Source organism: Balaenoptera borealis, assembly GCF_965194805.1.
Source record: "Balaenoptera borealis genome assembly, chromosome: 8".
NCBI classification, from domain to species: Eukaryota; Metazoa; Chordata; class Mammalia; order Artiodactyla; family Balaenopteridae; genus Balaenoptera; species Balaenoptera borealis.
In genome coordinates this window covers 58,151,059-58,166,292 of record NC_138865.1, presented here as the reverse complement: position 1 = coordinate 58,166,292, position 15,234 = coordinate 58,151,059, and the positions used below count along the sequence as shown (strand labels likewise).

Genomic DNA, 15,234 nt, shown 5'->3' with positions numbered 1-15,234 from the left:
CCCACATGCCGCAGAGCAACTAAGCCCGTGCACCACAACTACTGAGCCTGCACTCTAGAGCCCACAAGCCACAACTACTGAGCTCACGTGCCACAACTACTGAAGCCCGCACACCTAGAGACCGTGCTCCGCAACAAGAGAAGCCACCGCGATGAGAAGCCCGCGCACCGCAACTAGAGAAAGCCCGTGCACGGCAACGGAGACCCAACGCAGCCAAAAATAAATAAATAAATAAATAATTTTTTTAAAAAAAGTATTTGTCATCAATTATGATTGAAGAACGCAGTTGGGCTTCTCCGTTCCTTAACTTCCTCATCACCAGCGGTCACCTCCTCCTTTCCACCACAGCCACCCACCCCTACAGTCACACCTTAGACCACTTCATCACCTGTAACTTTTTGACCTCAAAGCACAAATTCAAGCACACCACCCTTTGAACACCACTCTCCTCATTCTACCTTGGCTGTTCTACTAAGACTTTCAGTCCTCTTGCCTTTCAACTTTCTCCCAGCTCGGCAGTCTCCTTCTTTCCCCATCCCTCCACACTCCTGCCTAGACTGCCAGGCAGGCAATCTTTACTGCAGCATGCTCTGGCTCATGTCCTAGACTCCCTTGCTAATGCTTAGTCGTTGCACTCATCCGGATGAAGCTCAGTATCCATCCTCCCTGCACCTGCACTGAGAACAAGTTGGTATCACTGTAAATTCATCAACACCAACCTCGAACGAGCCCTGGCACCGCCTGCCATCCTCCTTCCTGTGTTTCTCTCACCACCTCACTGTCCCACTCTCTACAGCAATGATTTCCAATATTCTTCATCCTCCTCAGACCTCCAGCCCACTCCTTTCTCTTTCACTCACAACAGAGAGCCCTGCCTCTTACTTCATAAAGAAAAACAGAAGCTGTGAGGGAGGAAGCCCTCCATCTCACGCTACCACACACGAGCTTGCATGCCTCCGCACCTGTTCTGGACTTCTTCCCTCCCGTACAATAGAGGACCTGGTCCTCCCTCTAGATAAAGCCAGTCCTGCCATCAGTGCTTTGGATTCTATCTCCTCTTGCATTCTCAAGAGCCTTGCAAATATCAGTTATCCCATTTCTCGCTTATACCATTTCTCGCTTATATGTCTAACTTCTCTTTCTCCAAAGGATCCTTCCCAGTGGTTTTTGAGAATGCTCAGATCTCTCCCATTAAGATATTCTTTGATACTACATCTCCCTCCAACTCACTCTCTCTCCATCTCTTCCCCTTCATAGTCAAAGTTATCCAGGGATGTTATTTATGCTCAACTCTCTTCATTTCTTTGTATCTCATTCACTCTTCAGCCAATCCCAGTCTGGTTTCTACCTCTGTTCTATTACCTTATCAACTCCCGCTCGGGATACCAATGAGCTCTGTGTCCCTAAAACACATTTTGCCTTATTTTTTTTTAAGCCTACAGCACTCGGTATTCCCAGGCGCTCTTCCATCCAGGTACCAACCAGCCCCGACCCTGCTTAGCTTCTGACATCAGACAAGATCGGGCACATTCAGGGTGGTACGGCTGGAGACTCTGTCTTATTTTTAAAAGGAATTCTGTGTTCTATGAGACATATTTTGAGCAATCCTGGATGTTCATTTTCCTTTGACCTATACATAAAATGTAGCATCACGTCCTGTCCCGTATCAGCTTTGTCTTAGTTCTTCTAATGTGCAGTGCTCCTTCCTGCAACAGCATCCTCTCAAATGCTGTTCCCTTGGTCTGAAACTGTTACCACCACAACTCCCCACTGCCCCAGCAGCTCCCATGCCACCTTCAGACCTCATCTCAACTATCATTCCCTCTGTGCTCTTATCCATACCCCTCCTCCCACTGGGGAACAGAGGGACAGTGGGTAGTGTTGGTGATGCAAGTATTGTAGGTTTCTGCCTTGCTAACTGGTAGTCCCAGTCACTGAGAGAGGAAAGAACACCAGGTTTGCTAGGGAAGACTGGATGTGGTGAGTTTTCAATGCTTTGACATATCTAAGTGAAGGTGGTAAACGGGAGCTAGATGTATGGGTCTGGAGCTCAGTCACAAGGTCTGTACTAGGGATTTAAATTTGGCTTGAATCGGATTTCCTAAGGTTGAGGTTCTAAGACTGACCTTTGAAATCAAAAGCATCAACTTTTAATAGATGGAAGTAGGATGAGCTTACAAAGATACCAAGAAGGAATGGTGAGACAAGTAGGAGGAGAAAAATCAGTCATGTGTTATAATTTTGCATTTACTGGGTGATTATTTCACTGATGTCTAGTTCCACTACAAGATTATGAACTGCACAAGGACAGGATCCATGCCTGTTTATTCAGCACTTAACACAGTAGTGTTCATACAATAGGTGCTCAACATAAAGGTTACAGATGAATGGATGGATGGATGGATGGATGGATGGATGGATGGACGGACACTGGTCTAAACAAAGTTAAACAGATTACTTCATAGCAGAGCTTCTCAGAATCTTTGGCACACTAATGAAAACTAAGGGTATGTTATATTGTGTTATATTCTTAAGTTTTTCTGATCACAAAATACCTTTGATTTATAACAGTAAACATCTTTAGCTAAAAATACCATTTTAGGGAACTGTGTTCAAAATGCAGTAGCAAAGCCCCAATAACAAAACAAAAAACCATGTGTTCTCAAGATTCCCAATTACACTGGCATATCTGCAAAGTCTTGCTAAAAGGATGACATTTTGACCCTTAAATATATTTTTTTAAGAGTTTCTGTATCAAATCAGATAAATTAAAGAAATATGAAGGTGAAGCATGAAGACCACTAAGGGAAAAAGAAAGTATTTGTGTGTTCCTCTATTCATTCAGGATCTTTGTTATAGAAATAGTGTCTTGCTTACCTAAATAAAGCTACCACATCTTCTTTAGTTGCTACTACATCTTCCTCTGGAAGCATACTCAAAATTGCAGCTTTTAAGAACACATATGTTGCCTTGAGGAAAAGAAAAGCAGCCAGTCAGAGAGTATCCTAGGTACATGACATTGCTATCTTGCAAATCAGGAAAGACCTACAAATCTTCCAGATATAATATTTAAGAGATATCAAATATTAAAAAAAAAGGAAATGAAGTCTTATATCACCTGTTCCAAATGAGATCAAAACTTTTCACCTAATTTTGGCCATTTTCCTATTATATAACTGTAACGTTCATGGATGAGAAAATGGACAAAATGAAAGAGAGATTATCTCATTCCTCCCAACTTTTCACAAATGGATCAGAATTTTTTTAGAACTCTTTTCTTTAATTGAAGTATAGTTGATTTACAATATTACATTAGTTTCAAGTGTACAACATAGTGATTCAATATTTTTATAGATGATACACCATTTAAAGTTGTTATAAAATATTGGCTATATTCTCTGTATATTACAACCTTGTATTTTATTTATTTTATAGCTAGCAGTTTGTACCTCTTAATCTCCTTCCCCTAACTTGCCACACCTGTTAGAATGGCTATCATCAAAAAGACAACAAATAATAAACGTTGATGAGATTGTGGAGAAAAGGGAACCCTAGTATACTGTTGGTGGGAATGTAAATTGGTACAGCCACTATGGAAAACAGTATGAAGGTTCTTCAAAAAATTAAAATAGAACTACCATATGATCCAGCAATTCCATTCCTGGGTATATATCCAAAGAAAAATGGAAACACTAATTCGAAAAGATATGTACATCATAACGTTCATAGCAGCATTATTTACAAAAGCCAAGACATGGAAGCAACCTAAGTGTGCATCAACAGATGAATGGATAAAGAATTAACTTTGACTATTATGAAAAGCCTTGTTATCAGGGCATCAAAAAGTCTACAAACAATTATCAAGACTTGATATTTAATAATTTTTATATATAAGTACAGTTCATCTTCACAGATAAAGCCTCTTTGTTGAAAAAGACTATGTGGATGGCTTTTAAAGCACGTAGTGCTGAGGACAGTGGTTATAAACAGCAGGTACTTAATGCATACTTCCTCCTTTGATGTATCTCTAAGTTGAGAAAACAGTGTCAATATCATACTATGGAACAAATAGTCCTAAATGAAAATCATCCTGTACACTTATTAGCAAACAGATGACATTAATGAAACTGTACTTTACCTTGGACCATTTACTCTCTTTGCAAAGCAGATCTGAATAGTAATACGCCTCCCTCCAGTTTTGTTGGAATACAAAAATCCACATCAGCTCCCAATAACAGAGATGGTGAAACTGTTTCCATTCTTCTTGAACTGAAATGCATTTTCGAAATATCTCTTGTGCCTATAAGTCAATTGCATAAAGCTGATCATCCAGATATTAGACAAGGAGATAATAACCTAATGGAAAAATACATAAAACACTTTGTACAAAAAGAGCAAAATCATCACTCATTAAACCACTCAATACGACAACACGTTCCTTTCCTTATATGCAACAATACAGTTAAATTTTGCCTCTTTATTTAACTTCGTGAGAGGGCCATGGAACTTTATAATGTGGGAGTAGCAAAGTTCCTTTCTTAAGTAAGACGTAAAATGCAGAAGTCCTTTAAGAAAAGATTTGACAATAAATTTAGAACTTCCAGCGGGTAAAATATACCTTAAACAAAGTTAAAGGCAATGGACAGACTGGGAGAAGATATCGCTATATGCAAAATGGGCAAAGGATTAACGCTTACCATACAGCAATTTTATTAAATCCTTAAAAAAAGACAAACAACTCAGTGGGAAAATTGTTTAAAGATATAAATAGGAAATTAGAGAAAAAGATATATGAGTGACAAATATACATATGAAGAAATTTTTACACTGGAAAATATAAATTAAAAAATTAGATTATCATTTTTCAACCATCACATTGGCAAAAATAAAACAGATAAATAATGACCAGAGTTGGCAAAGAGCACTGAAAACAAGTATTCTCATACCTTTACAGGAGTTTAAATGGACTAGCCTTAAGTTAGGAGGGCAATTTGTCTGAATTTATCAAAATGCAAACATCTTTGACCTAGAAATCCTCATTATCAGAATCGATCTCACATAAATACACCTTTGCACAGAAATATACACATAATAATGTTTACAACAGCATCATGTATAGTAGCCAAATGCCTATCAATAGTGGACTGCTTTAATAAGTACAGTATATCCATCTCATTGAATGAAACCCAGCCATCAAAAAGAATGAGGAAGATTTAGAAATACTGACCTGGAAAGAAATCCAAGATGTATTGTAAGTAGAAAAAAATCAAATCAAGGAAAAATACATGTTTGACCCCATTTGTGTAGAAGAAAATTGTTCATGAGTATATTTATATAAAAGGCTATTCACTCTTCTTCTTCAAGGGAATTAGTGAATAATTTCCTTTGATGGGGAGCACACATGTAGTACAGTGGAGTGACCTTTATGCAGGGGCAAGATTCCAAAGTCAATATGTAATACCGAGATGGATAGCAGTCAAAGATTTTTGAAAGTCCCTTAAACTACCCAACTGTATTTCTATATCCTACCCTGAACTGCCTCAGGTACTTTACGTGCAAATGTAGAGTATATTCAGTAATCTACTACATATCATAGAGTGCATCCACACAATTAACTTTTGGCTTTTTAACTACATATTTTCCCTTTATTTCTGTCTAGCGCATATAGCTGGACTTGCTCATATGGAATGGGTGCACTACACAACTCCACCATATAGACAGCCCCCTAAATGACCGTCTCAAATAAGTTACCTCTTCCACATTTCCTTTCAGCAGCTCTATCCGGCCATGATAAAACAACATGAGGGAGCCCTGCGGAGGGAGAAACAGACTGTTCAATGGTCAACCCTGGTTGATTGATTATGGTTGAAAAAGACACTTGAAATTCTAAGCGTACATTTGGAAACTGCTGGAGGTAGGGTTCAAGGAGACGCTCTGCTTCCACAACATTCACTTCTCCTGTACCTAGAAATTTAACAGGAAAAGCCTCAGTCTTCACGAAATGTGGTCGACATTTATAACTATTTCTCCAAATTTCATTAAAATATAGCAAAGACCTATTCATGGAAAACATGAAAACTGTTAATTTGTCATTTTAATATTTGGGAAATAAAAGAAGACAAGTCTCATCTATGACTTTAGTTTAAGATAGCTCTAGGGCAAATTCTTAGGAGCAGAGGTGGTTGCCTTTAATTCCTAATTGAAATTTCTGGTTTTAATAGCAATATTAAACTTATTTTAACCAAAAATTTAATTTTCTGCTAAAAAAAGAAATATAATATGCTAAAAATAGATCACCTTAAACAAGCTTTATAGAATTTTTTAGCTGAGAACAGATTAAAAAGAATTTGATGAAAGAAACCCTCCACCCCCTCTGCCAAATGTTACTACGAGAAATGTCCCAATTTTCCACTTTTACTCAAAAAAAAGGTAAATATAGACTACGATCTCTTACTGATTTTTCTAAATTTTTACTTTTGATGTTTTTTTACATTTTTACAGATGAAAGATAATCAACTTTCAATGATGTGAAATATAATCCAGTCCTTACCAAGTATCAGGGAGATATAAGTATGAAAAGCTAGTATAGTTAAGCAGCATAGTGGAGACCTCATGCTTCTTCCTAAGGCGCCTTCCCGTAACTGCAGGATGCCCAACTCCTATGGGAATTAGAGGCATTTTAGAATGAGAAGAGCATGACTGAAACATCATATTCAGAGACTTTAAAATGCTAGCTCACGTATCCCCACCCTCCATGAAGGTGGGGTTTATTTTTCAAGAGCTTAGAATAGCAGTAATATCTAACTAGAAACAAATTTTACATTTTAAACTGGCATAAGACAGTCTCCCAAATTCTTATATCATGTGATCTTAAGGAGAGAAAAAGGTAGAGCTCATTTCATAGAAAATGCTCTATTTCTCTTATATAAATATTAATTTATTAAAACATATTGAGGATCTAAGTACAAAACGCTATGGTGGGTATGAATATATACAGTTCTATGTCTTCAAAGGTCTTTCCATCAAATAGGGAAGGTAGTACATGAACACATAATTTTATTGGAATATGGCAAGGGCCATAAGAAAGATAAGGAAATGATTCTGAAAGTTAGGAATACTTGAGCCTTGTTGGGAGAAGATAAGGGAAAGCTTTGTGGAATAGGTGACATTTATCTCAATCCTAATGGATGGAGAGGCTCTCAAGAGACATTATTTGGGAGGATGTCAGTTGGGGAGGACATCCAAAACAGACACCAGCAGAAGCATGGACACAGAAAAGCACAGGATCTATTTGGAGAACAACCATTTGCCCAGTTTAGCAGGAACACTGGGGAAGCAAAAAGGATGGGTAGTAGGCTAGAAGCACTGGCTAGAATCAGATCCTAGGGCCCTTGAATCTATGCTATAGTTTGGACTTTATTCAAGGGGCAAGCTGGAGCTACTAAAGAAATAAGGTGGAAGATGAATAGTAGAGGGGAAGGGTAACGATGAAATACAGAGTCTGAATAGACAGACCATATCAGGAAGGGATCACCATAAATACATAATACTTATGGAGAACTTGGAAAGTGGAATAAATGGGGAAAAAAATTACAGCTTCTTGTACTTGTTCTCATACATTTCTCAAAACCTGCTCTCTGGACTAACAGGGACAACTTTTGCAATAAGGCAACTCTGGTAATAGCATATTGAGTGTTATGATTAATAAATGTTATACATTACAAAAACAACCACACAGAACTATAACAAACAAAACTCATGGAAAACAAATTTCCTTGCTTAGTTTTATAGTGAAACTTGTAAAAACAAGGAAAACCAAAACACTGCAACTATACTTGATCCATACGAATCATAAAAGGTTAGACAGGGAAATCTAGCCTAATTTCTTGGTTTTGCAGGAAACTCTGGGGTTGCAAAAATGTTAGGGAAGCATATTTTAACCTCACATGAGTACTAAAGATCCAGCAAGCAGCAATATTAGTAAAACATAAATTTTAATCCCAGAATTTAAATAACAAAGATGAAAAATTTTAACTTTCAATAGAAAAACCATCTCTAACTCCTAAAAAATATGATCAAGACCCAATGCCTCTTTATTGTTCTGAAAACAAATTGCTAGTTATGAGGACATGTTATATTTCCCTCATATTCAATAAATAACTTTTATTTTCCTTGTCAAAGTTAAGAAAAAATTAATTTTGTACCCTATTTCCAGAAAATCCTATAAATTCTAGTAGTCTGATAATCCGTGCTGGTAAAAGGGACAGCATCTGTAAGAAAAAAAATACAAGTGTACTTATGTGTTAGTATATCTAACTGTAGATAAATGTTAAACTCTAAACAACTTAAAGTTTTAATGATTCAGTAATATGAAAAATTAGAACCAAGTTTAAACCACTAGACACGTCTCAATCACCACATACTGCACCTAGTATAATCATTACTTGTGACTTAATTTCATTTAGTTAAGACAATACACCTAAAAAATTAAAAACAAAACAAAAAAAAACCCTGGCTTTTTCAGAATGCTCTAAAGAACACTTGCTCCTTTCATGTGGGTTGATAAAGTCACGAGAAGATAACCCCCAGTGTCCACCTCCAAACAGTGTTTCTTTTAGCATCCTTTTCCAGAAAGCAAAAGTCTGTTGTATTCTTCATATGTGCAGGCATGACCCAGAAGTAGACACCTACAGCACCACAGCCCCTCTCTGGGACATCCCTAAACAGTAGGATAAAGGGAAGTCCTCCCAAGGCAGAACTTTGAGCAGTGCCCTGGTTCTTCACTTTGCTTGGAAGGAGAAATGGCCATACATGCAATTATTTACTGATTCATGGGCGGTAGCCAATGGTTTGGTTGGATGGTCAGGGCTTTAGAAAGAACATGATGGGAAAATTGATGACAAAGAGCTCTGGGAAAGAGGTATACGGATAGACCTCTCAGAATGAGCAAAAAATATGAAGATATTTGTGTCCCATGTGAATGTTCACCAAAGGCTGACCTCAGCAGAGGAATATTTTAATAATCAAGTGGATAGGGTGATTCATTTTGTGGACACTAGCCAGCCTCTCTCCTCAGCCACCTCCATCATCAACCAATGGGCTCATGAACAAAGCGGCCAAGGTAGTGTATACACTTATGCGTGGGATTCCCTTTACCACTTAATTTTCTCACCAATTCCAGTCAAACCTTAATAAAATACCAAAATATCTAAATAATATAGCAATGGGACAGATATCTACTCAAACCCTTCATCTACCCCAGAGCTTCATTGTCCCTCAAACTATATTGTTCCCTCACCTATTTTCAATTTCAGAGCCACCATTGCTATAGCAATAATATTTCTGATGTGGAAATAGAACTGAATTTCAAGCTCCTTATTACCAAAAAAATGTTACTAGTCCATTCAGAGAGCTGCATGCTTCCCTTATTATACAATCAAAAACTATTCTGAGCATGTGCAGAACTTTACAGCACATTCTGGCCAAAGCCCCCACTGGTTCACAGCACAAGAAAACTGATCCCACTGTAGCCACTTGCCAACCAAACCCAGGTAGTTGTTCAGGGTGAGGTTCAAATGCAGTAGCAGAGGCACTGAAAACCTAAGGTTCTTTTACAAAAGATTCTGGTTGCTTTCTGATCACTTACCAAATTAAAGGCCCCTATTCCAAGCTTGACGCCACCTTCAAACTCATAGAAGAATTGCTGCTCAACTTTGTTCTTCTGAATTACATGCAGGATAGAAAGACATTCTCTGGATTGAAGAAAACAGTTATACCGTAAGTTTACTATGACACTGAAAACTAATTTTAAGTCAAATTTTGCATTTACATACCATAAGATAAATGTCATTAGCCAAAATACTAGAGAATTTTTAAGTGGATGATGCTGTGCTGAGTTTACTCTTTTTTTCTTTTTTTAGTTTGCCGATATTTTATTTTATTTTTTAATACATCTTTATTGGAGTGTAATTGCTTCACAATGCTGTGCTACTTTCTGTTGTACAACAAAGTGAGTCAGCCATATGCATACATATATCCCCATATCCCCTCCCTCTTGAGCCTCCCTCCCACCCTCCCTATCCCACCCCTCTCCTGGGTAATCATAATTAAGGAAAAATGACACACTCATTTCTACACTGTTTATCAGGACCAATCTTTCTGGGCTTAAAGCAAAAGAGGGTTCAATATCAGCAAGCAAGACTCAGGAGCCATAGGACCGCAGGACTGTGATCTCAGTTTCCCAGCAATGTGTTAGAGGAGACTTCCTAGGAATGCTCAGTCTCTCAGCTGTTGTGCACACTTCAGCAACCTACCTTCCACTGAGTAACTGAGGTGCTACTGACAAAAAGACTTGAATTTCAGCATGATCATCATGGTTTCAAATAGACCAAAATAAAACTCACAACTAGGAAAGATTGAAAGAGGAAAGCAAACTCGATCACAATTGCCTGCAACTGTCCTCTTATTTTTCCCTCTTCCATCCAAGCCAATCTTTCTGATTTCTCACTTTAATTACTTTTCTATGCATTTTTCCCTTTCCCTTCACATCTTCAAAAGGCAAATACTTAATCAGAGAAATGCAGATGAAAACAATGACAAAGGTGTAAAAATTGGCAATAACCAGAAATTGGCAATAACCAGAAATCAAACTGACAGATATATTTTTTAAAGGTAATAAGAAATAGCCAGATATTATGTATCACCTGGTGTGATGCAATTATAAATCATGCAACTTCACTTATGATGTATTCTAGCCAAATGCATCTAACCCGAATCTAATTTCCAGTTTACAGGAAATATAAGGGGCAACAGGAATGCTATGGACTGAACTATATTTCCCCCAAATTCATATGTTGAAGCTCTAATCCCCCCACCCAGTGTGACTGTATTTGAAGACAGAGATTTTAGGAAGTAATTAAGGATAAATGAGGTCATAAGGGTGGGGTCCTCCTCTGATAAGATTGATGGCCTTATAAGAGGAAGGTCTCTCATTGCCATGTGAGGACACAGTGAGAAGGTGGCTGTCTGCAAGCCAAGAAGAGAGTCCTCACCAGAACCTGATCATGCTGGTACCCAGATCTTGGACTTTCATCCTCCAGAACTGTGAAGAAGTAAATTTCTGTTGCTTATGCCATCCAGTGTATGATATTTTGTTATGGCAGCCTGAGCTGACTGTGACAAGGAACAAGCTAAATGAAAACTCAAGGAAGCCACCAAACAAATTTGTGCATATCCTGCAGGACAAATGGGTTGGGCTTTTCAACAACTCTCATGAATATAGAGACTCTTCCAGAATAAGATGTATTTAATGAACATAAACACTGGATGCTCAAGACAGTCTTGGGTTGGATCCTGGTGCTGACATTCCAGCAGTAAAAGAGATTTGGGGCCAACAGGCAAAATTTGAAGATGGATTGAGTATTACATGAAATGAAGACTTGTTGACACGAAAAAGTAAAGATCATTAAATGAAAAAAGCAGGTTAAAAAATAGTACATACAGTGTGATCTCAATTTGGTTTAAAAAATATATATATCTTTAGATACATGTAGAAAATATTCTGAAAGAATATATACTAAGGTGTTAACAGCCATTATTACTGGGTGATAAGTATATGGGGTGTGTGTGTATTTTAATATTTGCTCATCCACGTTTTCCTATTTTCCAAAATATATATGCCACTTTTGTGATATTTTGTGACCATTATTTTAATTTTTTAAATGGAAAACCAGTGCTGGCAAAGGTAAGAACAAATAGACACATTCATTTACTTCTGATAAAATAGTTATAGTAAAGAGGTTGGCAACCTATTGGAACACGGTCACACCCACTTACTTATAGTCTATGGCTGCTTACACCCTGCGGTCATAGAGTTGAGTAGTTGGGACAGAGATCTTACGTCCCACAAGCCTAAACACTTACTGTCTGGTATTTTAAGAAAAAGTTTGCCAATCCAATTATTCTTCAGAATAATTTTGCAATATATATCAGAAATCTTGCACACATGCATATCTTTGAACCAACAAATCTAATTTTATTCTAAGGAAATAGCATGTATATACACAAAACTTGACCTATAAGGAAAGATACTGTATTACTACCTATAATAAAAATTTATAAACAAACTAAATAGGCAACAACCGGAAATTGGTTACGAAGACAGTTGCATGCATGCATAAATTTATACATACACATGTAGTACATCCACATAGTGGAATACTATGGAGCCATTAAAAGCCATGATGAATTAAAAATACTTAATGACCTAAAATTTTCTGACATGAAGTGAAAAAGGAAATTTCAAAATGATACAAAGCATATAATTTCACTGTATAAAAAGATAATTATATATGCTTATATACATGCATAAAAATTCAAATGTCAAAATATCAACAGGATGGCAGGATATGCATATTATGTTCAGAGTTATTTTCTGTGTAAATGTTCTATTTGGTGATAATAGATGATTATCACAAAATGCTCAAATAATATGGAGAAAGCCTAAGTGTCCCTACACAATCATCCCACAGAGAGACGGTCACTGTTAACAGCCTGGTACATAATTTTCTAGTTGTTTTTATGCTTTACTAAGAATGCAATCTTTAGAAAACACAAATGGGATCACATAGTATATACTCTTCAATAGATTATATTGACAATTTTCCATGAAAATGCATGAAAACTACCTTATTCTTTAACAAGTGCATATTATTCCATTCTATGGAATCATTTATTTAACCAAATTCCTATTCTTAAATCTTCAAGTTGTTTCAAAATATTCCATATTACAAACAATGCTGCTAAGAGTGTTCTTTTACCTTCATCAAGTACTTTCCTATATCAAGTACTATAACTATATTTATACCATCCTAACTATGCATAGGATAAATTCTTAGAAAAAGAACTTCGGAGATCGAAGGTGATGCATATTCTTAATTTTGGTATATACTGCCAGAACATCCTTCATAAAAACTCTATCAGTTTAGACCCCCACCAACCTATGAGTTTCTCACACTGTCATTTGCCCTGAGTCATTTATATCACATTTCTATTTGTATTTTTTATTACGGGATATTTTTGCCACGATGAAAATTTAAATGTTTATTTGGTCAAGTCAGTCTTCTATGGTTTCTGATTCTATGTCACACCTTAAAAGGCTTCTGAAATTGACATCATATATCTACAGATATGACACACTGAGAAGGACACCACATCACTTCTATAGTATTCTTGCCATAGATGCAAAATCTGAATTTAATCATTAAGCAACATTAGATAAGTCCACCTTGAGCAATGGTCTAAAAAATACCAGCCCAGTATCCTTCAAAAATGTCAAGGTCCTGAAAGACAAAGAAAGACTGAGGGACTCTTCCAGATTAAAACTGACTAAGGAGACGTAACAACTAAATATGACATCCAGGATCCTGGAGTGAATCCTGGACCAGAATAAGGACACTGGTGGGACAAATAGAAAAATTTGAGTAAAGTCAATGAAGTAGTTAATAATATTATATCAATGTTCATTTCCTGGTTTTAATAATTATATTGTGGTTCTATAAGACGTTAACATTTGTATATTGGAAGAATATAAGAAAATTCTTTGTAAAAATTCTGGAATCATTTCAAAGTGAAAAATTTTTAAATAAATCAAAAGTTTAAAGGCCTTTGTACTTTAGGACTATAAAAAGACTTTCCTATGTTTGTGCTTGTACTTTTCTAAAAATATTTTAATATTAAATCTATATGGAATGTATCTTTTTTTAAAATTTTTGAATTTTATTTTATTTATTTTTTTATACAGCAGGTTCTTATTAGTCATCAATTTTATACACATCAGTGTACACATGTCAATCCCAATCGCCCAGTTCATCACACCACCACCCCCAACCCCCTGCCGCTTTACCCCATTGGTGTCCATATGTGTGTTCTCTACATCTGTGTCTCAATTTCTGCCCTGCAAACTGGTTCAACTGTACCATTTGTCTAGGTTCCACGTATATGCATTAATATATGATATTTGTTTTTCTCTTTCGGACTTACTTCACTCTGTATGACAGTCTCTAGATCCATCCACGTCTCAACAAATGACCCAATTTCGTTCCTTTTTATGGCTGAGTAATATTCCATTGTACATATGTACCACATCTTCTTTACCCAGACATCTGTCGATAGGCATTTAGGTTGCTTCCATGACCTGGCTATTGTAAATAGTGCTGCAGTGAACATTGGGGTGCATGTGTCTTTTTCTTTTTTTTTTTTTTGCATGTGTCTTTTTGAATTATGGTTTTCTCTGGGTATATGCCCAGTAGTGGGATTGCTGGATCATATGCTAATTCTATTTTTAGTTTTTTAAGGAACCTCCAGACTGTTCTCCATAGTGGCTGTATCAATTTACATTCCCACCAACAGTGCAAGAGTGTCCCCTTTTCTCCACACCCTCTCCAGCATTTGTTGTTTGTAGATTTTCTGACGATGCCCATTCTAACTGGTGTGAGGTGATACCTCACTGTAGTTTTGATTTGCATTTCTCTAATAATTAGTGATGTTGAGCAGCTTTTCATGTGCTTCTTGGCCATCTGTATGTCTTCTTTGGAGAAATGTCTATTTAGGTCTTCTGCCCATTTTTGGATTGGGTTGTTTGTTTTTTTAATATTGAGCTGCATGAGCTGTTTATATATTTTGGAGATTAATCCTTTGTCCATTGATTCATTTGCAAATATTTTCTCCCGTTCTGAGGGTTGTCTTTTCGTCTTGTTTATGGTTTCCTTTGCTGTACAAAAGCTTTGAAGTTTCATTAGGTCCCATTTGTTTATTTTTGTTTTTATTTCCATTTCTCTAGGAGGTGGGTCAAAAAGGATCTTGCTGTGATTTATGACAAAGAGTGTTCCTCCCATGTTTTCCTCTAAGAGTTTTATAGTGTCTGGCCTTACATTTAGGTCTTTAATCCATTTTGAGTTTATTTTTGTGTATGGTGTTAGGGAGTGTTCTAATTTCATTCTTTTACATGTACCTGTCCATTTTTCCCAGCACCACTTATTGAAGAGACTGTCTTTTCTCCATTGTATATCCTCGCCTCCTTTGTCATAGATTAGTTGACCATAGGTGCATGGGTTTATCTCTGGGCTTTCTATCCTGTTCCATTGATCTATGTTATTGGTTTTGTGCCAGTACCATATTGTCTTGATTACTATAGCTTTGTAGTATAGTCTGAAGTCAGGGAGTCTGATTCCTCCA

The 15,234-nt window shown here is 36.8% G+C and overlaps 1 protein-coding gene across 6 annotated transcripts in view; it reads right to left on the bottom strand.

Moving 5' to 3' along the window:
* TTC39B (tetratricopeptide repeat domain 39B) overlaps nt 1-15,234 on the bottom strand; it is a 138,591-nt gene that overhangs the window by 20,938 nt on the left and 102,419 nt on the right. For all 6 annotated transcript variants that reach the window (XR_014247355.1, XM_082401647.1, XM_082401648.1 and 3 more), the window contains 7 exons: nt 9,647-9,752; nt 8,205-8,270; nt 6,551-6,659; nt 5,897-5,964; nt 5,752-5,811; nt 4,139-4,300; nt 2,878-2,969 (listed from right to left, as the gene is read on the bottom strand). Coding sequence is in view for 5 of the 6 variants with exons in the window: in XM_082401647.1 (XP_082257773.1) it covers nt 2,878-2,969; nt 4,139-4,300; nt 5,752-5,811; nt 5,897-5,964; nt 6,551-6,659; nt 8,205-8,270; nt 9,647-9,752 (663 nt within the window). In the remaining variant the exon portion in view is untranslated. The remainder of the gene's footprint in view (nt 1-2,877; nt 2,970-4,138; nt 4,301-5,751; nt 5,812-5,896; nt 5,965-6,550; nt 6,660-8,204; nt 8,271-9,646; nt 9,753-15,234) is intronic.